This window comes from Vulpes vulpes, chromosome 1, assembly GCF_048418805.1.
Source record: "Vulpes vulpes isolate BD-2025 chromosome 1, VulVul3, whole genome shotgun sequence".
NCBI lineage: Eukaryota > Metazoa > Chordata > Mammalia > Carnivora > Canidae > Vulpes > Vulpes vulpes.
Window position 1 is genome coordinate 115,385,888 of NC_132780.1, and position 22,908 is coordinate 115,408,795.

Genomic DNA, 22,908 nt, shown 5'->3' on the forward strand with positions numbered 1-22,908 from the left:
AAAATCTGGGATCCCTGGGTGGCGCAGCGGTTTGGCGCTTGTCTTTGGCCCAGGGCGCGATCCTGGAGACCCGGGATCGAATCCCACGTCGGGCTCCCGGTGCATGGAGCCTGCTTCTCCCTCTGCCTGTGTCTCTGCCTCTCTCTCTCTCTCTCTCTCTCTCTCTGTGACTATCATAAATAAATAAAAATTAAAAAAAAAAAAAAAAGCAAAATCTGACCTATAATTAAGAGGAGCAAATGGATGATTGGCAGAGAAAAGAGGGGTGGGGGGTGGGCAAAGTGGGTGAAGGGGAGTGGGAGACAAACTTCCAGTTATGGGATGAACAAGTCACGGGGGTGGAAGGTACAGCAGAGGGAATAGAGTCAATGATACTGTAACAGGGTTGTATGGCGACAGCTGGAAGCTACACTTGTGGCGAGCATAGCTTAACGTAAAAAGAAGTTGAATCATCATGTTCTACAACTGAAACTAATATAACATCATGTGTTAACTATATTCAAAAAAATTTTTTAAGGAATACAATGGCTAATAGCACAGTAGTGATGCCACTGCCTTGATCTGTGCTAAAGCACCAGTGTTTTCACACACCATTGCTTTTGCACCATCAGTGCAAATGCCAATACGGTTATGGAGTGTCACATCTTAGTGATATCAAAAAAATTACTTTGACTTCACAGACTCCCTAAAAGGGTCTCAGAGAACCCGCGGGTTCTGGGGACTACATTTTAAGGACAACTACTCTAGAAGCTGTAGGGTTCTACCTTTTGCATCTAGGTCTGTGACCCAGTTCAAATTAATTTTTGCATATAGTGTGAAATAGGGAGGTCCAGGATTCCCCTCCCCCCATACTGATATCCAATTGCTACAGCTCATTTATTGAAAATACCACCTTTTACTCACTGAAATGTACCTGGTACCTTTGTCATTAATCAAATGACTATAATATGTAATCTATTTCTGAAATTTGTTTCCTTCCATCAATCTGCTGTCTTTCCTTGTGCCAGTATCACACTGTTTTAAGTGTGGGAGCTTTTAAAGTAAGTTTTCAATTTTTTATTGAGATATAATTGATCTATTGCACGAGTTTCAGGTGTACAAAAATGATTTGATATTCATATCCTTTAATTTCTGCCAGCAACATTGTATAGTTTGGGGTGAGTAGCTTTATTCTTTGATAACACACCGGCTGGCAACATCAATAAAATGTTGAATAGATTGGTAAATAACGATCACCTTGTCTTGTTCCTAACTTCAGGGGCAAATCATTAAGTATAATGTGAGCTTTGTTGGTTTGTGCTTTGGTGTTTTGTTTGGGTTGTAGATATGCTTCATCAGACTTAGAATGTTCCCTTCTCTTCTTATTTTGTTTAGTTTTTACCATGAATGGATTCAGAATTTTATCAAATGTTTGAGTTACTATGTTTTTTCTCCTTTATTCTGAGACCATGAGTGCATGAATTGATTGTAAAATGTTAACTTTGTGTTCCTGAAAAAAGCCCCATTTAGTCATGATGTACAATTCTTTCCTTATATCACTAGATGTAATTTGCTGGCATTCTCTTCAGAATTTTCACATCCATGTTCATTAGAATATTGGCCTATACTTTTCTCTTTTTTTTAAGATTTTATTTATCCATAAGAGACAGAGACAGAGAGAGAGGCAGAGACACAGGCAGAGGGAGAAGAAGCAGGCTCCATGCAGGGAGCCTGATGTGGGACTCGATCCCAGGTCTCCAGGATCACGCCCTGGGCTGAAGGCGGCGCTAAACCACTTAGCCACCTGGGCTGCCCCAGCCTATACTTTTCTTTTGCTATAATATAATGTTGTACAGGTTTGGTATCAAGGTTATGTTAACTTCCTAAAAAAAAGTTTGTAGGTGATCCGTCTTTCTCTATTTCATGAGTATGGGTAGATCAGTGTTATTTCTTCCTTTAATATTTAGAGGAATTTTCCACTAAAATCACTTGGGCTTGAAGTGGAAAGATTATTTATTTATTTATTTATTTATTGGAAAGACCTTTATTATTATTATTTTTTTTTTTTTGGAAAGACCTTTAAAAGAACAGCTTTATTGATATATGGGAATAAATGATCTCTAACATCCTCATTTTACCCATTTTAATATTAGAATGTAGTTTATTCATTCATAAAACGAACACTTCAGGTGTGAGATAAACACCTGAGTACCTACTATTCAGTTTAATGGAACATACCAGTGCTTTTGAAGTATCCCTCCTTGATAAAATTCCCCTCCCTCCTTTCCTAAGAAGCACTCATTATCCTGAACTTTGGGTTTATCATTTCCTTAATTTATCATTTTTATCACAACTGTAGGTATCCCTAAACAATAAATTGATTTCTAGGCATTTAAATTTATATCACTTATGCTGTTCAAGCTTTCCTGCAACTTGTTTTCTCCCTCAAACTTCATGCTTGAAGTTTGTAACCAAGTTGGGAGCGCCCGGGTGGCTCAGTTGGTTAGGCTTCCAGTTCTTGATTTTGGCTCAGGTCATGATCTCAGGGTCATGATTTCTCGGGATTGTGAGATGTAGCCCTGCGTTGGGCTCAGCACTCAATGGGAGTCTGCTTGTTCCTCTGCTTCCTCCCGTCCTCCACTTCCTCCCCCTTGCTCCCATGCATTCTCTCTCAAATAAATAAAAATCTTAAAAAAAAAAAAAAAAAGTAACCAAGTTGATGTGAGTAGCTATAAAAAAGATCCATTTCTTGTCCCAAAGGTCTATGCTTGTTTCCCTCACAAAAGTACGTGAGTTTAGCTGAATCATCTCTCAGTACTCTTCTAGATCTGAAATGTTTTTTAAGATTTTATTTATTTACTTGACAGAGAGAGCACAAGCAGGGGGAGCGGCAGGCAGAGGGAGAGGAAGAAGCAGGCTCCTCACAGAGCAGGGAACCTGATGCGGACTCCATCCCAGGGATCCAACCCTGGGATCATGACTTGAGCCAAAGGCAGACGCTCAACCTACTGAGCCACCTAGGCCCCTCTAGATCTAAAATTTTAATTTTGCTTTTTACAATAGGTACAAAGGTGTATGGTTTGCTCTGACAATATGGCACTGGTCATAATTATGACTTATTTGAGGTTGACTCTTTGACCAGGAACACACTTCCCATGGGAAATGTGTCATGGTATCATTTTCAGACATTTTGGTAAAATTGAAAGATTACTTGAATAGAAAACTTTGTAGGCAAGACAAATCATTTTAATACCAGGTTTGAGGCGGCACATGCAATGATCAGAAACAACAGAATTCACAATGCAAAAATGCAAAGTTTATTTTCTTAAATAAAATACTATATTCATATCTATACAAATAATTATTACAACCATTAAAATGTTACATTTACCAATAAAAATTTCAAAACTTTAAACAAGAGCATGGTTCAGAATATTCACACCCTAATACAATGCATTTGTAAAAAGATGTCAAAATAAACAGGACCTATTCTTATTTACAACTGTAGGACAATCCTGATCGTATTATACATATCTGCTCTGGATTCCATTATAAAACAAATTAGTTCCCATTAGGATTATAAACCAGGTGATTTACAGTAATAGGACACAGTACACAGCAGACATCGCTGGCATGGGAATAGATACAAATATTACACTATTGAAAGACTACAGTTAAGTTTTTTCTGGTGACTGCCCTACAGTAAGCCTCTCACCCAGTGTATCTATAAATAATTTGTGAAGGTAATTATGTTCTCAGATTTTTCCACCTATTTTTACCAAAATGTGTATATATACAAATTATATATATATATAATATATATATATATGGCCTGCTGAAAGTGGAAGCAAATCTTTTCTTCACAGTAACACAACTGCAGCATTTTAAGCAACACTGTCTGGTCCCTTTCTTCTTGGAAGATCAACAGTTCAACTCCCTTAAAGGTTACCATTATAGTCAAGTCCAGTGCCTCGATGACCTCACAGATGAAAATGGTTTTAAGACTTAAGGGCTGGGGATAAAGAGATCCAGAGAAGTGAATAAGGAGTTAGATGGAGAAAACTCTAAGTTCCTATGACATAGTATGGTGGAGAGCTAGACACACAACTGAGCCAAAAAACCCGAAAAACCCACAACTTAGGATCACCTTTTTTAAAAAGTGTTAAATCACAAGAGTGATCTTCTATGTCTCATGAGATGTCTCGTGACAGATTATCATCCAAAACAACAGCAATTTGAATATTAGATCCAATACTTTCAACCCAGGTTGGCTCATGTTTAAGAACACATGCATGCGCCACAGCCCTACAGTTGATAAGGTTTGGGCAAATATGGAAACAATATTGAATGACCACCACCTACAAGCTCTGAGTTTAAAAGGAGTTATGCTTCTAACTAGTACATATATTCTTTTTTTTACAAGATCTGCATTGAAGATGGCTCAGAGAATGATAAGGCAACCGTGAGAAATATCAGCTGTTCTAGTCTTCTAGGTGTTTGATGACACAGCATGTACCATTCTGGCTGGCCCTTTGCTTTTTAACAGAGGAGTGGGTGAGTGATGTGTTCCAATGACTGGTCTTAGGACCAGAGGCACAGTTTCAGGTAAAGTGCAGTGCCAGGATAGAGGCACGTGGGCAGAACTAGAAGCTCTATGTCCAAGAAGGTCCTCATGCTGGACTGCCTCAGTCTAAACTTGGTGTCTGTCTCCCACAGACTCTGGATTAAAACACTGTCAGGCTCACACAGAAAGTGTAGAAAGCAGGGAGACTATGGTTAAGTCAAAAAAAAAAAAAAAGGGACCCTTTTCTGTTGGGAGCATTTAGCCAAAACGGTAGTTCGAGAAGAAACGAATTTCTGGTCTCTAATTTGCATATAAGTATCATAAAGTCATCACTCACAGATTAACTTCACACTAGTTTATTTGGCTTATTATTATTGCCCTCTGGATGTACACAGCCATAGGCGATTCTCTCCGGGCAAAGGTAGAACTTATACAGACAAGAGAATTACGACTTCCAGGTTCCTAAAGGTATCAACCCAAAGCCATCTGATTTTGGTACCACCTTTGTGCTTCCTAAACTCCTCCGTGGGGGGGGAAAACCAAGTTCATCAAAACAAGGAGAACTGTATGGCACACTCAATATTTTAAATCAACTCTGAACTAATTTTGTGTCAAGAAATCGTGCTGTCCCTTGATAGAACAGGAGATATATTGGTTCCCAAAGCCAGGAATTGGGAATCACTGATTTAGGAGCATGCCTCACTATCACAATGGGCCCAGTAAACATTTCAAGGCAGAGGAGGAATCATCCTAAGGAAATGAGCAGGTTCCCTGCCACCTGTTTGACACGGAGCAGGTGGAAGAAAAGAGGAGCCCAGGTACCTATGGTTCAAAGAAAGGACAAGGCTAAGAAGGTGCTTTTTCAAATTTTTAAAATTTCACTCCCATTAAAATGTGTTTCTACATTTTTTGGGGGGGGGGGGTTATGAACTTTTAGCCTCTCCATGACATGGATGTTAGAAGGCAAGAGCAAGACAAATTAATTATCTTTAAAATGTTTAATTAATTGTGTATTTTAAGAAGGCTGATCAGGGGGAAAAAAACAAGGCTGATTTTTAAAAATTGATCTTTACTGCAGTTCACCCTAATATGTAACTGGAAACCGCTATAAAAGAATATTCCCTCCTCATTCTTCTTTTTCCACAGTTCTAAAATGTTAAATTTTATAAAGCATGATCACTGTGGAGTATTTTTCCACCTTTGGAAAAAAGTGCCATCCCTGGTCCCTCCAAAAGGTCTTACAATTTAAATAAAAATAAATTTCCTGAAATGGTATAAAATACCCCCAAACAACTGCTATGTACCAAAAAAACAAATGACATCACACTTGATTTCTTTTTTCCATGATTCACACATTAAAAATTATACACGAGAATCTGAAATTTTCACCTCATTAGGAATTACTGCATTAAATATTTAGAGGAATCAACCACTTTCTCTAATTGATTCTATGTGATCTGTAACACTAAAAGAGAAATAATTTAATTAATGACTCATTTATGATTCATACATTTATATATGTTTGTGTATTTCCAGAAATTACAAAATTATTTGTGGAAATGGTTTTACATTCTACAGTCATATATTAGCAAGCCAAGGATAACAATAAATTTGCTATAACCAAAACGGACTGTTTCCTGCCATACTTTAGCCAAAAATTGTATCGAGATTGCTGGATATTAAATAATAAATTTCCTCCCCAAAATCATGTAGCTCTGATTATCAAATATTTAATACACTGCTGGTAAAGCTCATACACTCATGCTTTTAAATCAAGTAAGACTACTAGGCTTTGAACACTTTCAGAATCGAGTCCATATATACAGTGATCTCTTACATATACATGCACATCTGTAAGATAATTAGAGCTACATGTAAGCAGGAGCCAAATAATTGGCAGGTGGTCACATCTTTCTTGAGATGGTCAAATAAGCCTTACTTAGGGGTAGAGGCTCATTTGGGATCAAAGTATTACATGCTTGGAATGAAAGCTCTGAAATATGCAGATGCTACCTCTGGACAGGGCTGTGCAGAAAAGGAAAATCAGTGCAACAGAGAAATACCTGAAAGTACCAGGCTCTGAGGCCTTCCTGTTGCAGTGTTCAAACTGATCTTCTCCTTAGCTTGTTACCGTAGTTCTAATTATATCTAAAGGTGCCCAGTTCCTCAGAACGCGGTGGCTACCTCTCTGTACGTGCATGCGTGTGTCTGGATGTGTATGTGAGAGAGACAGAGCGACAGACTGACAGAGCGACAGGGAGAGCAGAGGGAGGGAGGATGAATAGCCAAACATATTGAACACTATTCTGGAAATTGGCAGGTTGGGCCTTTCAAGTACAGAGAAGAATCTGAATGTTGTAACTTAAAAGCCAGTTAAGAAAATTAAAAAACAGGCCATGAATCTCACTTTTTTCCCAATTGAAACTTTTAACTACTGTGTTTATCTGTGGTCTTATTTAAGTAACTCCTGTTCTTCACCATGACCAATTTGAAGGAGAAAATACAGAAGCTTTTCCTGTTTGCAATTCTTTTTCTTTTTCTCTTTCGCCCCCAGGAGGCTGCTGGGTGGGCAGCAGGAAGAGGGAGGAAGGTTTGGTAAGGACAGTTCAAGAGGCACACATGACCCTTTTACTGAGTCTTCACAAGAGGTATTTGCCAGAGTTAACTGCTCTGACCCAGCCTGAGGAGGCATTTTTAAGGAGGAAAAAATAAAATAAAATGCTGGTCCTTGGGTTCATTTTATTAACAGAGCAGACAACATCATTTATACGTCTCTCTCCCACTCGTTCCTCTATTTGGCCCAGAATATAACAACAAACAGTAACAGGTTTGAGAATATGAGTATATATGGTTGTTTTCATAGGTTTTAAGTTTTTAAAGATTCAATGTATCTGTCTGTGTGTGTGTGTGTGTGTGTGTGTGTGTGTACACAACTCACTCCTCTGGGGCTTTTAAAAACCCTTACGTCAAGTTTTCCAATACTTCAGCAGGTCTCAGGTCACAATTTCCATTTCCAGATGGCAGGCCAATTTTTAAAGGACCAATTTATACTTTAAAATCTATGTCTGTGAACCCATGCACACGCACGCACACACACATTCACACCCACGGACATATACATAGACAATTTTCTGAAGCACCGTTTCACATCTACCATCAGGAAAAATAATGAACAAATTCATCTTCTCATTATAATTACTAAGAAGGGTAACAATGTAACATACAATGCCATATTTTAAATATAAATATCAGTAAGTGAAAATACTGACAGAGCTCAATCAAGACCCTGCTCAGAAATATTTAAAAAGTAAGGCTCAAATAATTGTGTAGATTCCAAACACATTATTTACTGAGCAGTTCCTAATGATTAAACAAATATAAAGGAAATTATTTCAAGATCAAATGAACAGAAAAAAGAACACTAAAACAAAATTTAATTGATGAAACAACAATCTTTAACTGGACACAAGCAAAACTTCGCAATACAACTGCTTTTATCTTTATGACCTGATGCAAAATGCAAGCGCAAAATGGAGAATGTCTATGTACTTTGCTTTTTCAGATTGCTATTTTTAAGGCTAAGTAAGGAAGACCTTTGTGTTCCAGCATCTTGGCACATTAAAAGATAAAATGGCTAATTTGAAGGACAAGACATTAAATTCAGAAAACCAATGAATTGTCATAAATAAGAAAGAAGCCTCTACCTAAACCAAACCTTGGAAAGGAAAGCTGATTCAACAACTCATGTATTTGCTGACTGCTTGACTTTAACCATGGACATCCATTCCATGTTAATGCAACACCTGCCATGGGTAAGGAACCGTTCTAGATGCTGACATTGGCCAAATATTTGGTGATGAGCCACTGTGTTGTATCAAAGTGTCTGGATTTTTGGAAAGCAATTTGACTATCTCAAGTATCTATTTAATAAATGATCAACAATCAAGTTTAAAATCCAGGTTCTTTCCTACTACCCAGCACATGCCAAAAGGACACCCCCCCCCCCCACCGACTTCCAGCCGACTAGCATTTAAGGAATATAAGATTACAAATCAAACTTGAAAATGTAACTCCGCTTGGAAAGTTTTAAAAAGCACACTGTGCAGTTAAAAAGAAGAGATAATTGTTTTTGACAACCCAGGATTCGCATCATCTCTGACGTAGTTTCCCTACATTCAGAAGGTAACTGGAAATTGATTATACAAACACAAAGACACACACACACACACACACACACACACACACGGCCTCCCTCTCCATGTGCATTACCTGTGCATGCACACACCAATACATTTGCAATCTCAGCAGATACATGTACATTTAGTCTGTCAGTATTTAAACAGCTGAACTGCAGTCATGACCTAGAATATGGCTTATGTTGTGGGCAGGTCTGTTTGAGGACTGCTTGGAAGAGTCAGAGGCAGAGGAGTTTGCTATCGTAAGCAAAGGTGACATTGCCGAGCCATCGGGAAGAGCCGTAGCTATTTCTGGAAACAAAGATGTCATGTTAAAGTTGGACAAGTGAGAGTTGGTCATGTGCATGGGCGGCATGTCAGGGAGAAGAGGAAAACTTGGTTGAGCAAAACCGACAGGTCTGGGAGGAGACAGAATTGATCCGAATCGATTATTTAAGCCTCCGCTGTTTACCTTCTCGGTGCTAGGATTTGAGAACATTTGATTGGAGAAATAGGGGATGGAAATATCATTGGACAGTGTAGGATGAGCGGGAGAGTATGGGGGATAAAAGGAGGGAAGCGTGTTTTGGGGGTCTACAGGAATGAGAGCTGGCGTTCGAGTGGCACTAGGCTGAGTAACCTGTGGAATGAAAGAAGTATTAGCATTTATTGGTGGATTCATGCCACCCTCGGGAATAAAAGGAAAACCGAAATTTTGTGATAGTGTATGCTGGTCAGGCGCTGAATTATCATTAGGGACTTGTGGGCTATCAGGCATGAAACGAACGATACTTCCTCTCTTCTCTGTAGTGGGTTGCTGGCGTCCAAGGATCATGCTGCCACTGGTAGACAGAGGAAGATGGGGGAGACTTGGGTCAAAGACATTACTGTGTCTTTGGTTTCCAGAACGATTCCGTTCAGGCTGACGAATTTTGGAACCACTGCTGTCTTGCAAGGGATGCCTTGATCGCTGGGGAACTGAAGAATTAGTCGGACGTACAGGAGGCCCTTGCTCAGCATTTCCGTGAGACACAGACGGATGGGGTAGAGCTGGCCTTGCAACCCCATGCATGTTGGTTGTGACTGGAGGGTTCATGTGGCCCTTGGTCCCATGACTGTCAGTTATCCTCATGGGATTGGACTTCTGCACAGAAACATTGGGACTCGTGTTTCGACCCTGAATATCTCCTGAAGAAGAAGAACTCGAGAAAGGAATATTCAAGGTGCTGTTCCTGGTGTTAATCGCACCTAAGGACATGTCACAACTTTCCCTGTTCTGACTCTCACTCTCTCTTCTAATATGGACACTTTCATGAGTCGGGGGGCAAGTATATTCAATTGCAGAGGATGGGCCACACTGTGTGTTCCTCTGATGCTCTGAGAGGGACCTCTGGCTTCCAAGGACCTGATCTCCAAGGTGAGGGGCGAGTAAACTCTGCATGAAACTCTGGTGGCATGGATTCTCACTGTCCCTTGGTGGGATGGCATTTCCTGTCGGGATACTCTGAACCGCTGGATAAGGTAATCTCTTTTGGCGGTCGATTGGTGGTGGACCAGGGTTTTGACTAATTCGAAAGGCCTGGGACTGCATACTCCTCAATGATGATACAGGGTTACCTATTTCATTATTTCTTGAAGATTGTACTTCAAAATTACTCTGGGGCTGCTGACTGGCTCCACTTGGTTTAAATGTCTGACAGTCGGAAAGGCGGATATCCGAGGCAACCGTGTGGTCCACACGACCCTGCATATTGTGAATGGCCAAACTCTTATTCCTGGGGACATCAAGATAGCTTCTCATCTCAAGCTGATCTGAAACTCTGGAACCCTGAATTGATATGCCCATTCTCTGCTCTGAATTAGAAGACGTCTTTCCAATAAGTGCCTCAGCAGAATAACTTGAAACTCTATTCCTCTCCGGCCTGTGTGGAGTACAGGTCATGTCTGAAGGTCTGGTCACGATGCTCGGCTGGGACCCCATTTGCTGCTCTAGGCCTCTTGATGTCAAAAGCCTCTGCATTGGATTATGCCCAGACACATGTTCCGAAGAAACCCCCGAACCTTGCTGCCTGCTTCCCACATCCTGCTGCTGGTGCATGATATCTTGATTGAGATGGTTCTGGGGATGGTTATGGTGGTTCCGGCTGGTTGAAGGGTTTTCACAACTCTTCTCCGGCTGGGTGCTTCCGAAGTGTTGCTGCATCTGTTGCTGCATCTGCTGATGGTGGGGGTGGGGCTGCCCACTCTTGGGTCGGGACTGGTCAGTTCCGTGGTGCTTTGGTTGTAAGGAAAGCTGAGAGGCCTGAGAGCCCTGAACAAGATTCCTCTTTTTCTGCATCTGGACTTCCTGTTGTAGAGTTCTCTGTTGGTGGACATTATGGGGCTGAGAGTGGACAGAGCTCTCTGCATGAGGTACGTGATGCTGCAGCTGATACAAGTGATGCCTCTCTCTTAGCTGCCCTGCTTGCTGCTGCTGCTGCTGCTGCTGCTGCTGCTGCTTTAAGTAGAGGTGGTTACTATGCAGGTGAGATACCCCCTGGGCTGGAACATGCTGTTGCAGGGCCTGGAGATGTTGACTGGCCTGGGTTTGCTGCTGCTCAGCAACTGAATTCTGAGAACTGCACTGGACTTCCGTTTGCCTCAGTGCAGGGGCAACAAAATTGTTACTAGGTGGAAATAGTCGTGTAAGGCCCTCTCCGTGTGCTGGGTTGCTAATAGGCCCAACAGAGTTTGCCGAATTGGGAGGGAGCTGATTGACCATCATCTGATCAGAAATGCTGTCTGGAGTTCGGCTCATCAGGGACATAGCTTCAAGCCTCAGCGGGGCAGGCTGACAATGCTTTTGACGTTTAGCTGAAGACAATAAAAGGTCGTCTTGGACAGCACGCTTAGCAGAGTCTTTGCGGCTTTCCTGACTTGGCTTTAAGAGTGGCTCTTGAATCTGTGGATTTGGTATGGTGCCAGCAATGGTATTCAGCTGTTCTTGGGGATATTCGGTCATCAGAGCTGGTCCAGGAGGCTGACTGGTGTAGGAGCTGGAGGCAACAGTCAGGTTAACCGTTGCAGGAACAGCTGTTTGCTCTGAAGTCTGGGATAAACCAGCACAGCTGACCAGGGGATGGCTGATGCTGCTCTGGTGGATAAGATTGTTCACACTCAAACTGGTGATGCTCGGTGGCTGAGAAGTCGAAACCTGTAAAGAGGCATTTGATGTTTTAATTCCTACAGAACAACTTGGTTTTCCAAGGGGCCGATCCACAGTCACTTCAATCGAATCCTGAGAATTAAATTCATTTGGTGTTGCTTCCGTCTGTCCCGTGCCCCCCTCTTTAGATATCTGTGTTTTGAAAGGCTGGTCTCCCTCTAAAGGTGACGCTTCAGAAGGCTTCGAAGCAACTTCCCTCATATCAGCCTGGCTGCCAGCTCTTCCCTTCTCAAGGTTCTCCTGGTCAAAAATAGCTCTTGCTGCAAGGGCGACTATATCAGTTTGCTCTACAAAGGTACAGCTGTCACAAGTATTAGTTGTCGTATTGCTGGTGACATCCTCTCTAGTCGTTTCAGGAAGCATGGACGCCACGGAGAAACTGCGGCTACTGCCAGAACTGGTTGACATGGGAGAGTCAGCCTGCCTGCTGCCAAGCAAGGAACCATTAATAACCTCCTGATCAGGGACACAGGAGTGATGCTGCCCTGGATCTCTATCATCACTGTTCATCAGCAAGAGGTCCTGTTTGGGATGTAACTCGACACTTGAATCAACTATTTTAGAACTGTCGGAAGAAAAGTCAGGATGGTCCACCTGGACTGAAAGAGAGAGTTTCTGAGGGTCTTTTTCTTTAGCAAGACCAGACAGCAATGCAGTCAAACCTTGCCCCTTTAAGAGACCTGTCGTTTGCATTGTTTCAGACGTGGAATCTTGTTCCACCCTGCAAGGTTCAGCAATGATCTCGACCTCAGAAACACAGTCGGTGCTAGTGCTAGTGGTAGATGACAGACCAGAAACCTGAGAAACCAAAATGTGGGGATCGCTTGGAGATGGAATCAACACGTTGGCTGAAGTGCAGGATTTGGCAGCGTCTGACAATGCCAAACTAGTTGGTGGCTTATCCTGAGATGTCTCTCGTTGCAAAATGGGGGCAGAATCTTTGGATTTTGCTGGGGCCGTTACAAAATGTTCGCTTGTTACAGGTTCTTGGGAGGGTGAGCTAGTCTCTTCTGCTGACTTAGATTTGGGTACAGATTCAGGTATCACCGATTCAGAATTCAGAACATCCAAAGAATGTGAGCCAGAAACACTTACACTATTTGCCTGGGACACGGTGACAGATGGTAACACAACAGGGAGGCTTTCCAGCAGCCCATCGGCACATGATGGCTCTGCGGTGGCTTCAGCACTGGGGCAGTCTAACTTGCTCGCATCTCTGACTGGGTTCAGGGGGCATGCTGACTTGTTAGCTGCTAAGTGTTTCTTGGCACTTGGCTTCTTATTCAACCTTTTTGACCTCACGTTAGGTAAACAAGCTACAGTGTTCACTGAGGGAGTAGTTACTAGACTGTAAGTACTGGGTAGTGTGGCTGAATTATCAGTTGTCATGGGAGATGCTACAGTTGTTGTTAATGAAACACAGTTGACTGGGGTGGTCTGACTATTTGCAGCAGTTGGAGGATTGGCAGGCTGGCTAATAGACAACTGTACACAGCTTTGCCCAGCCATCTGTGATATGCTTTGATTGAGGCTGGCCAAAGCTCCAAATGTATTCAGGGCAACATTGGTATTTGGATCTTCGCTGGTGGTGGGTTGGATAATTTGCATAGGGGTTTGATTTGTAGTTCCTGATGAGGACATCACAGGCTGCAAAGCAAAGAGCTGTCCATTTAAAGAAATGGTTTGAGGCTGTTGTTGGTTTGACATGGTGACAGAAAAAGTTTGTGTTGAACTAGACGTTGATAAAGATGAAGGTCTTGGTAATATATGGACAAGATGCTTTCCTCCAAAAGTCTGTGGGGTCGAAACATTTTGCACTGAATTATTAGACCCTATGAGAGCACTGGTTCCATTGACAGGGAGTCGAACAGAACCAGGAGGTGGAGCTGAGAGGAGCGGCAAGGGGTTCTGATTAGCTGCCTGTATGATCACTATCTGTTGACCTACTGTTTGGTTGGGAACCTCTGCTCTCATCACTGTTGGGCATGGGGTAGTGCTGGGGGGCTGAAGAATGATAACATTTTGATTAGCTGGAGCTGCATTAACAGCCGACCCAACTGGCTGAGCCATCTGAATCACTTGCATTGCTGAATTCAATGGAAGGATATTTTTTGGAGGCTGAGATTTAACTTGTGGCTGGGCAATCAGTGGCTGCATAGGTAAAGATGGACAAGAAGGCAAGGTTACAACTACTTGCTCAACTGCCTGCCCATCTGCTGGAAAGGAATTATTCAAGTTGACGCCTGTGGCGACGTGTCTACTGTGGTTGGCTGTGGTAGGGCTGGTACCAGACTCATTTAATACCGGAGTCACAGCAGAAGAAGGTGTCTGGCTTAAGGGCTGAATAGTGTTTCCCGCCAGTTGCAAAGTAGTCCACGTGGTCTGTGTGTTTCCAGCAGAGGAAATTCGGGTAAGGCTATTAATGTTTTTTAAATCTGAAGCACTAACACTTGAAGAAGGCAAAGAACAAGAAAGAGTCCAACCATTGTCCAAAGGGTTTGCAGAGACAGTGCTTATCGGAGTTGTGGTCTTCCCTCCTCCGGGGGCAGAAGGGGCCACCACTGCGGTAACACTTGCCGAGTCTGCACCCTTGCTAATGCTTGCTGGACAAGAATCACCTGCAGATCTGGGAGGCTGGGAGCAGACCGTGGTGGTAACTGAAACAACAAAGGTGGTTTGAAAATCATTTCTGAAATCCTGTACGCTCAGGCAGGACTTGCTTCCATGGTGCACTTTCGTGGCAGTCGCTGAGGAGGCGGTGGGGATGCTTGTGGCACAAGAGACTGTCTTCTTCACTAATTTGGGGCTCTCTTGCCCATTCTTATTTTCAGGAGAACTTTGATCATTTAGACATGTGTGCAAGGAACGACGTTGGGGAGGTTCAGGCCCAATGGGAACAGCGATCAGTGAGGCACTGGTGGCACCAAGCACACTCGATTCGCTTTCGGAGGTGGAAAGTTCAAGAATATTTTGAGCAGAAATGGTAGCAGGAAGACAAAGAGGAACAGGCTGGTTGGCAGCCAATGCAGAAACTGTAGTCTGATGCCATGGCTTGTTTTCAGAAGGGTAAACTCCAGAAATAGACACAGGAGTCACAAGATTGCAAGTCCTCTGTACTGGCACCACATTGGCGGTTTGCTTTTGTAAATTATGACCAACATTAAAGGTTATCCCCTGAACAGCTGTTCCCTGGCTGTTTCCACCAGGCTGACTCCCATTGGAATAAACAATGATATTTTTTTGAACCTGATCACTGGGAATAACAACAGAGACCTTTGAGTTTTTAAGATTTCCTTTCCAGTGGATTGTGGGGTCATCATAGAGGCATATGTCATTTGCTTTTAGTAATTCAATATACCGGCCATTTTCTTTTTGAATTTCTTCCAGTTGTTTACGTAGCTTTTTAATTTCTTCAGCTACAATATTAAAAATAAAAGTGAAACAGTTACCTGTTACTGTCAGTATTAATAGTAACTAAGAAAATGCTGTGTGCTAACCACTGAATTCTAGTTCTAGTATTTCTAAACACCTCAACTGAGAATTTTCAGTTCTTCTCTAAAGCAAATTATTTCTCCTTTTTACAATGATATCTTAAGCCTCTATCCCCCATCCTTTTTAAAGAATGTATCATTAAGGTCAATAACCCAAAGGTCAGAAATTACGATGTAGAAATCTCAAAATTCCCAATTCAAAAATTGCCAATAGCGCAGTCACAAAAGTAAAAAGAAAAGAAAAAAGAGGAAAGACATACTGATATCATGGTAACATGTTAGGAAAATCTCACTGAATATCAATAGAATAGCATTTAAATGCTCTAACTTCAAACTTTCCTTGAGGTGGTAATAGATAATCTCTTTAAAAATGGTTTTAAACTTGCTTCTATTTGACTCTTTGAAATAACAGGGCCCAAGTGGAATGTTTAAAAAGTAATCTAGTACAGCACCAAAGAAAGTGTCAATAATGGAACTTGAATTTTCCTTGGTAGGGTCAATGTATATACACTACTGTCACAACCTTACTCTTTCTTAAGGGGGAGAACTTTACCCATGGATCCTACTACTGCAGCAGCCTTGGCTGCTGGTATTTATGCCTGTGACCCTACAATTCTACTGTCTTGCCATAGTTGTACTCTCCCCTCTCCTTCCACCAACGGCAGTCAATCTTCAAAGCCAATGCCCTGAGCAGGGGCCTGGAATAAAAAGTTCTGTTCTGACAAGGATGAGCTGAGACTAGCAGATTATTTAAACTAAGAGACACAGAAGATGCCGATGTGTCATGGACATCAGCAACTAAAGGACATGGGGTGCCTGGGTGGCTCAGTTGGTTAAGAGTCTGCCTTTGGGTCAGGTCATGCTCCTGGGGTCCTGGGATCAAGCCCTACATTGGGCTCACTGCTCATCAGGGAGTCTGCTTCTCCCTCTCTCTCTCTCTGTCTGCCATTTCCCCTGCTTGTGCTCTCTCTCTCTCTCTGTGTCAAATGAATAAATAAAATCTTGAAAGAAAGAAAGAAAGAAAGAAAGAAAGAAAGAAAGAAAGAGAGGAAGGAAGGAAGGAAGGAAGGAAGGAAGGAAGGAAGGAAGGAAGGAAGAAAGAAAGAAAGAAAGAAAGAAAGAAAGAAAGAAAGAAAGACTAAAGAACAATTACTATGGACCAAATAATAATGATGACTATTGTCATCTGGCACACCTGGCACTTTTCATTCTTCATCTCATTTCATAATAACAACAATGACAGGTAACATTTACTCTATGCCAGCTCGAGTCTAAGTACTGCTACTGTATTATTTCTTTTCATCCTCATAACAACCATGAGATGGGAACTACCTGCTGTCATCACTATTTTGAAGTGTGAGAAACAGGCTTGGAATGATCACATAAATGTGTCGAAAGTCAGCCACACACATGCTAAGATTATCTTCATTTTAAGATAAGGAAACTGAGACGGAAAGAGGGTAAGTAAATTGCCACAGGTACTAAATGAGTAAGTGAAGACAAGATTCAACCCCATTGGGCTTAACTCCCCAGGACACTGCTCAGACCACGGCCCAGGCTGTCATATGGACAGTGAGTATATGAGGGAGCTGCTGGGGGAAGAAATGAGAAGAGAGCGGATGCACAATAAAGAACCAAAGGAAGGATGGTGGCAGAGGTGACAGTGTAGTCAGACTTGAGCCGCCTCAAGCTGGCCTACCTGCTCTTGTCCTGAGCCCCATGCAACCTATGTTTTTCTGACAGGTTCCCTTTTCCCTACAGCAACCTGACTGCCTCAGCCTCTGGGCTGTGAAACCAAAGGAGCTCTCCTTAGAAAAGTCTACACATCATTCTAGCCTTCACATCCCTTCTGTGGGGCTTCAGATAGGTTACCAAACCTGTATTATGAAACTACCCACCTACCAGCATCATAAAACAAGGCCTGGATTGTGAAAGAGAGCTGACTTGGGTGAAGGGGTGAGCGGTCGTCTAACTAGAGTAAGCAAAGAGAATTCTGAACGCTGACCTTCCAGACACACAATGAAGGCAACCCAACCCTGCCCCCACCCCAGTAAATTCTACCTTTGTTCCTCTCCTCTTAAGGTGACCTACTGACTTGTCACAGGAAATTCTTTCTCTGCTCCTGCCAGAGCCATAAATAAAGGACAACTCATACTGTCTACCATTCTGAACTTTACACTCGCCTGGGTGTAAAAGCTGTTATTAAAAAAAAACTTAATCGGGAATCCCTGGGTGGCTCAGTGGTTTAGTGCCTGCCTTTGGCCCAGGGCGTGATCCTGGAGTCCCGGGATCAAGTCCCACATCGGGCTCCCTGCATGGAGCCTGCTTCTCTCTCTGCCTGTGTCTTTGCCTCTCTCTCTGTGTGTGTCTTTCATGAATGAATAAATAAATAAATAAAATCTTTTAAAAAATTTTTTTTTAAAAATTTAAAAACTTAATCAACTTAAACTTGATTAAGTTTTTTTACAATGTAATTATCTAAAAAAAAAATAATGAAGAACAGAAACCAAATTTCATCAAAGGATAAGGCAGTCTGATGCACACATGTCATGCAATATTATGAACAGAATGTTTTGACCTTTTGAGCTAATTCACAGTGAAGTCTTGGCCCAGGCATATTTTTATTTTGTTTTTAAGTTACATTGAGCAGGACTCTCCCCTCCATCCTCTTATGGGATTCCCCCAGCTGGAGGATCCAAGTGGAATAAGAGAGTTCCAGCATTACTTATCTCATGACTTAAGCAAACATGAAGTACACAGTAGATTCCAAAATGAGAATTCTGTATGCCTGCAAGATTAGAGTTGCTCAGAGTAGGGGAAAGACGTAAACTAAGATGAATTTATTTTGTAGCACTATTCTCCCAGACCCACAGAATATATCATCTTAATAATGTCTCAGGTGAAAAAAGCCTTCTCTATCCTCATATAAACTGTCCTGCCACACAAAGACCTGAACACAGAAAAAAAACAACAAAAAGTAAGAATCTTAAAATCTTTACCTTGTTCATTGTTTCCTCCATTAAGCAGGAGTTCATCATTTTGCCTTTTCAATTCTGTTATATATTTAAAGGCTTGGTCCAGGATCATATTCTTGCTCTGCCAGAGAGAATTAACCATTTAAAAGTTTCACTGAGGAGTAAGAACTTGCCAGAAGAAATTTAAAGCTTTGGTTTTCATCACATATATGTGATATGTATCTTTTCAAAATTAAAATAGGCACTGTATTCAAATGCTCCTACTATTCACTTCTCATTTATTAAGTATTTATTGAGCATCTATTATGTGTCAGGCTCTGTTCTAGGTACTGGGGAATATAATAAACAAAATAAAGACAAAATTCCTGACCTTCAGGAATTATATATATATATAAAATCAGATGGTAGTGCTAAGTGCTATGAAGAAAAAATAAAGCAAGGTGAAGAGGGGGCCAGAGAGATGGCAGAGGTCATTCTGTTCTATGGACTGACTGTTTCTGTCTCACTGTAATTCATGTTGAAACCCTGATCCCTGATATGATGGTATTTGGAGGTGGGCCTTTGGCAGGTAGATCCCTCATGAATGAGATCAGTGCCCTTAGAAGAAAAGACATGAGAGAAGTGATTGCACTCTCTGTCATGCAAGAATATAACCAGGAAAAGAGCATACACCAGGAACTGAATCAGCTGGCACCTTGATCTTAGACTTTGCAGCCTCCAGAACTGTGAGAAATACATTTCTGTTGTTTAAACCACCCAGTCTGTGCTATTTTCCTTATTGGAGCCCAAACTAAGACATTGTACTATAATCTATTTTGCATATGGAGGTTGGAAAAGGCCTCTCTTGTAAGGCAAAGCAAAAACCTGAAGGAAGTACAAGGAAGTATTCCCCCTGGATAGATGGAGGAAGAGGGTCCAGGTCTTAGGATCAGCAAGGGCAAAGGCCATCAAGTGGGGCTGTGCTCGTACATTGGAGGCACAGTGGTGAGGTGAGTGGAACAAAAGTAAAGTATCCAGGGGGAAGAGTGGTAGTAGAAGAGACCAGAAAGGGCCTTCAAGGCCATGGAAAGATTTTAGACTTAGACCCTATTCTAGAGGCAACTGCCCTAAAGTTACTTGTGTATCCTTCCTGAAATGTTCTATGCTGATACATGGATCCTTTATCTATCTTAAATAGACAGTGAGTGGCTCAGTCAGTTGGGCATCTGCCTTCAGCTCAAGTCATGATCCCAGAGTCCTGGGATCAAGCCCCACATTGGGCTCCCTCCTCAGTAGGGGAGTATGTTTCTCCCTCTCCCCACTTTTGCACTCTTTTGTTCACTCTCTCAAATAAATAAAATCATTTTTAAAAATTGAGGGGACCAGTAGAAAGATTCTTCTTACGCAGTAATACAAATTAACCCCCTCCCCCCCACACACACACACTCACACCCTATGAAGCTAGATAACTTCCCCTTCCTGCCCCAACTGCAGGAGACAAGTTTATTTTCTGTGAAATTTGAATCAGAGAAGTTTGACCTCAGGGATGTTTGGCACAGAAGTGGACAAGATTAAGCAACTCAGTGAAGACAGGAGGGTAAAGTAAAATTCTGCCTGCTAAAGCATGAGACTCTCCTGCACCCCTTCCCTGACCCAGGTCCCAGAATATGGCAACCAGCCTTATACGCCTCTTCCCACCCTTTCCACTTCCACTTCTAGATAAGGGGCTGAAGGACTCTTCTTTGGAAAATAAAAGTTAATAGTTAATAGTTATTCCCAAAATTAAACAAGCTACCAATATTGATATTTTTTAGTACCATAAAAACAACAACACTAGCCTACTACCTAATCACTCAAAAGTTAGGGCACCAAAGTCAAGCCTATTCAAGCAGTTTTTTAATGTTTCATTCTCGAATATAAGAAAATATAAGAAAACAGCTAAGTATCACTAAACATTTAAGGAAAGTCTCCAAATCAAAGACAAAACATCAAAACAAAATGGAAAAAAGAAAATCAGAAGAAACAAAAACAAAAAGAAAAAAATTTAAAAACCTATACAACATTCTCAGAAATAACATGATATTGTATTCATAAACCGAATATGTGATATGAAAATGAACAAAAAAATAAGAAAAAGACTCTTGAAAATTAAAAATATGAGAGCTGAAATTAAAAACAGAAGAGTTAGAAAAGACCAATCAATTGAGACTGAAGAAGGGCAGAGGTTCCAGAAGTCTCAAAGGAAAAAGAGAAAACGGTAATCGTGGTACACTTGACTATGTAGAAACTCTAAAGAGACCACTGAAAGTGAGGGAAGAACTAAAGATAGGTACAGAGAGAGGTGCCTGGATCGCTCAGTCAGTAGAGCATGGGACTCTTGATCTCAGGGTTGTGAGTTCAAGCCCCATGCTAGATAAAGAGCTTACTTAAAAATTTAAATAAATAAATAACAAGATAGGTATATGATAAGCAAATGAAAATAACAAGGCCTGATAAGCCTCCTTGGCCTACCACACACAATATTTTCAGTCTTAAAAACATAAAAACTGAATACTGATTTAATTAAAAGTTGGGGTAGAATTATATTGGGAGGATTAGACGAGGGAAGCAAAGGGGAAAAGCATAATAGGAAGTCCATAGATAAAATCTAAAATAGAAAAATGAAAATATAGTAATATAAGCATATTATTTGAAAATATAAAAGTGAATACCTGAAGAAGCAGCTGAGAATGGATGCTTTTAAGTTGTTGTACTGGACTTGGGAAGCAAGCAGGTCAGATACTAATTGTCATTTTAAGCTTTTTAGTGCTGTTATGTTTATATATTAATTTTCACATATATTAATTTAATTAAAAATTAACTGAAAAAGGCTAACACACACACACACACACACAAAAGGCTAACAAAAATTATGATATCCCATTACAATGAAAAACTATATAACCATCAAAAAGAAAGGTAATCTTATGAGGAAAGCTATCCATAACTAAAAGTGATGTACTATATACCAGTAAGTGAAAATGACAAGACAGGTTATAAAACACCACTTGGGGGATGCGTGGGTGGCTCAGTGGTTGAATGTCTGCCTTTGGCTCAGGGTGTGATGCTGGAGTCCCGGGATCGAATCCCACATTGGGCTCCCTTCATGGAGCCTGCTTCTCCCTCTGCCTATGTCTCTGCCTCTTTTTCTCTGTGTCTTTATGAATAAATAAATAAAATCTTTCAAAAGAACATAAAACAGCACTTTGTGTGTATGTATTTTTGTGTGTGTGTATATATATATGTATATATATGTATTCACATAAATATATATTCATTGCTTTACAAATATATATATACACACGCATATATATATATACATACATATATATATATACATATAGCAATGTCTGAAGAGATGTGTAACAACATTTTATTTTTTTAATTTATTTTTTTTACAACATTTTAATAGTAGTTATGACTTGGGAGTAGAATGTCAATTTATTTTTCAAACATTTATGCCTTCCATATTGTTTCCATTTTGTTTTGTTTTGTTTTCAGTGAGCACATTTTATCCTCATTATAAGAAGAAAACAAAAGCTATCTTCTTGAGGGAAAACTGTTATCTTTAATAAGCCGAGATTTATGTACCACTGGAGGTTGATAGGGCACAGAGGATGAAATAGAGATCTTTAGAAGATTCAAGGTAAGAATTTAAAGATGAAAAATATGACAAAAAATAAAAGAAGTGCCTGGTAAACACAATAGCACATAAATAAATGTAATCATGGGACTGAAAAATTCAAGACCTTAAAGATCTAGAAATTATATGATCCATTTGATCATGTAGAATGCTCTACTAGAAGACTGCTATAAGTATGGGAAAAATTAAAAATAGATATATAGAAAATTAAGCAAACAAAAAACATTGAAGCAATTATTAACTATATACCAGCATGTATGTGGGGCATATAGTTAACTATATACCATAAAGGAAAGGAAAGGAAACAAAAATAATCACTCTGAGCAAAGAAAAAACTTGGGAGTTATCTGTTCACAAGTAATGAATGAAAATATGAGTGGACTTCTTACCTGCTTCAGGGCAGGGGAACATGGGATCAGCTCTCCTATCCTGTTTATTCCAGCATTGATTTTCTTCTTTCTATGCCTCTCCACTAGATAGGGGAGAAAATCCATTTATCAAACCTCATGATACCACTGCCAAAGTTCGTTTTTTAACTTGAGTAAAGAAATTTTAGGTAAAGAAATCCCTAACAAAATTTTATCAGCAGTTTCTACTGAAGACAAATAACTACAATTAGATTTCTAAGAATGTCATATTTTAAGTCTAGTACTATAGGAATTGACATAAGCGATACTTTTATTAGCATTTTAAAAACGTGATCTATGATAATTAAGTTAAAATTATAAACAGAAGTTGCTAACATGACATTACTATTAAGCCATTATTGTGTCTCAAGTAATTACTAGAGATTTTACTCTAATATTTTAGTGATAACTAAAATTTGAGAACCCATTACAGGATAAGTTACTAAGCAGC

At 40.7% G+C, this 22,908-nt stretch overlaps 1 protein-coding gene across 2 annotated transcripts in view; it reads right to left on the reverse strand.

The window, feature by feature from the left end:
* Nucleotides 1-4,886: 4,886 nt before the first annotated feature.
* USF3 (upstream transcription factor family member 3) overlaps nucleotides 4,887-22,908 on the reverse strand; it is a 47,537-nt gene continuing 29,515 nt past the window's right edge. For both annotated transcript variants that reach the window (XM_072723455.1, XM_072723461.1), the window contains 3 exons: nucleotides 22,440-22,522; nucleotides 18,414-18,510; nucleotides 4,887-15,339 (listed from right to left, as the gene is read on the reverse strand). In XM_072723455.1, the coding sequence (XP_072579556.1) occupies nucleotides 8,879-15,339; nucleotides 18,414-18,510; nucleotides 22,440-22,522 (6,641 nt within the window). In that variant the 3' untranslated portion in view covers nucleotides 4,887-8,878. The remainder of the gene's footprint in view (nucleotides 15,340-18,413; nucleotides 18,511-22,439; nucleotides 22,523-22,908) is intronic.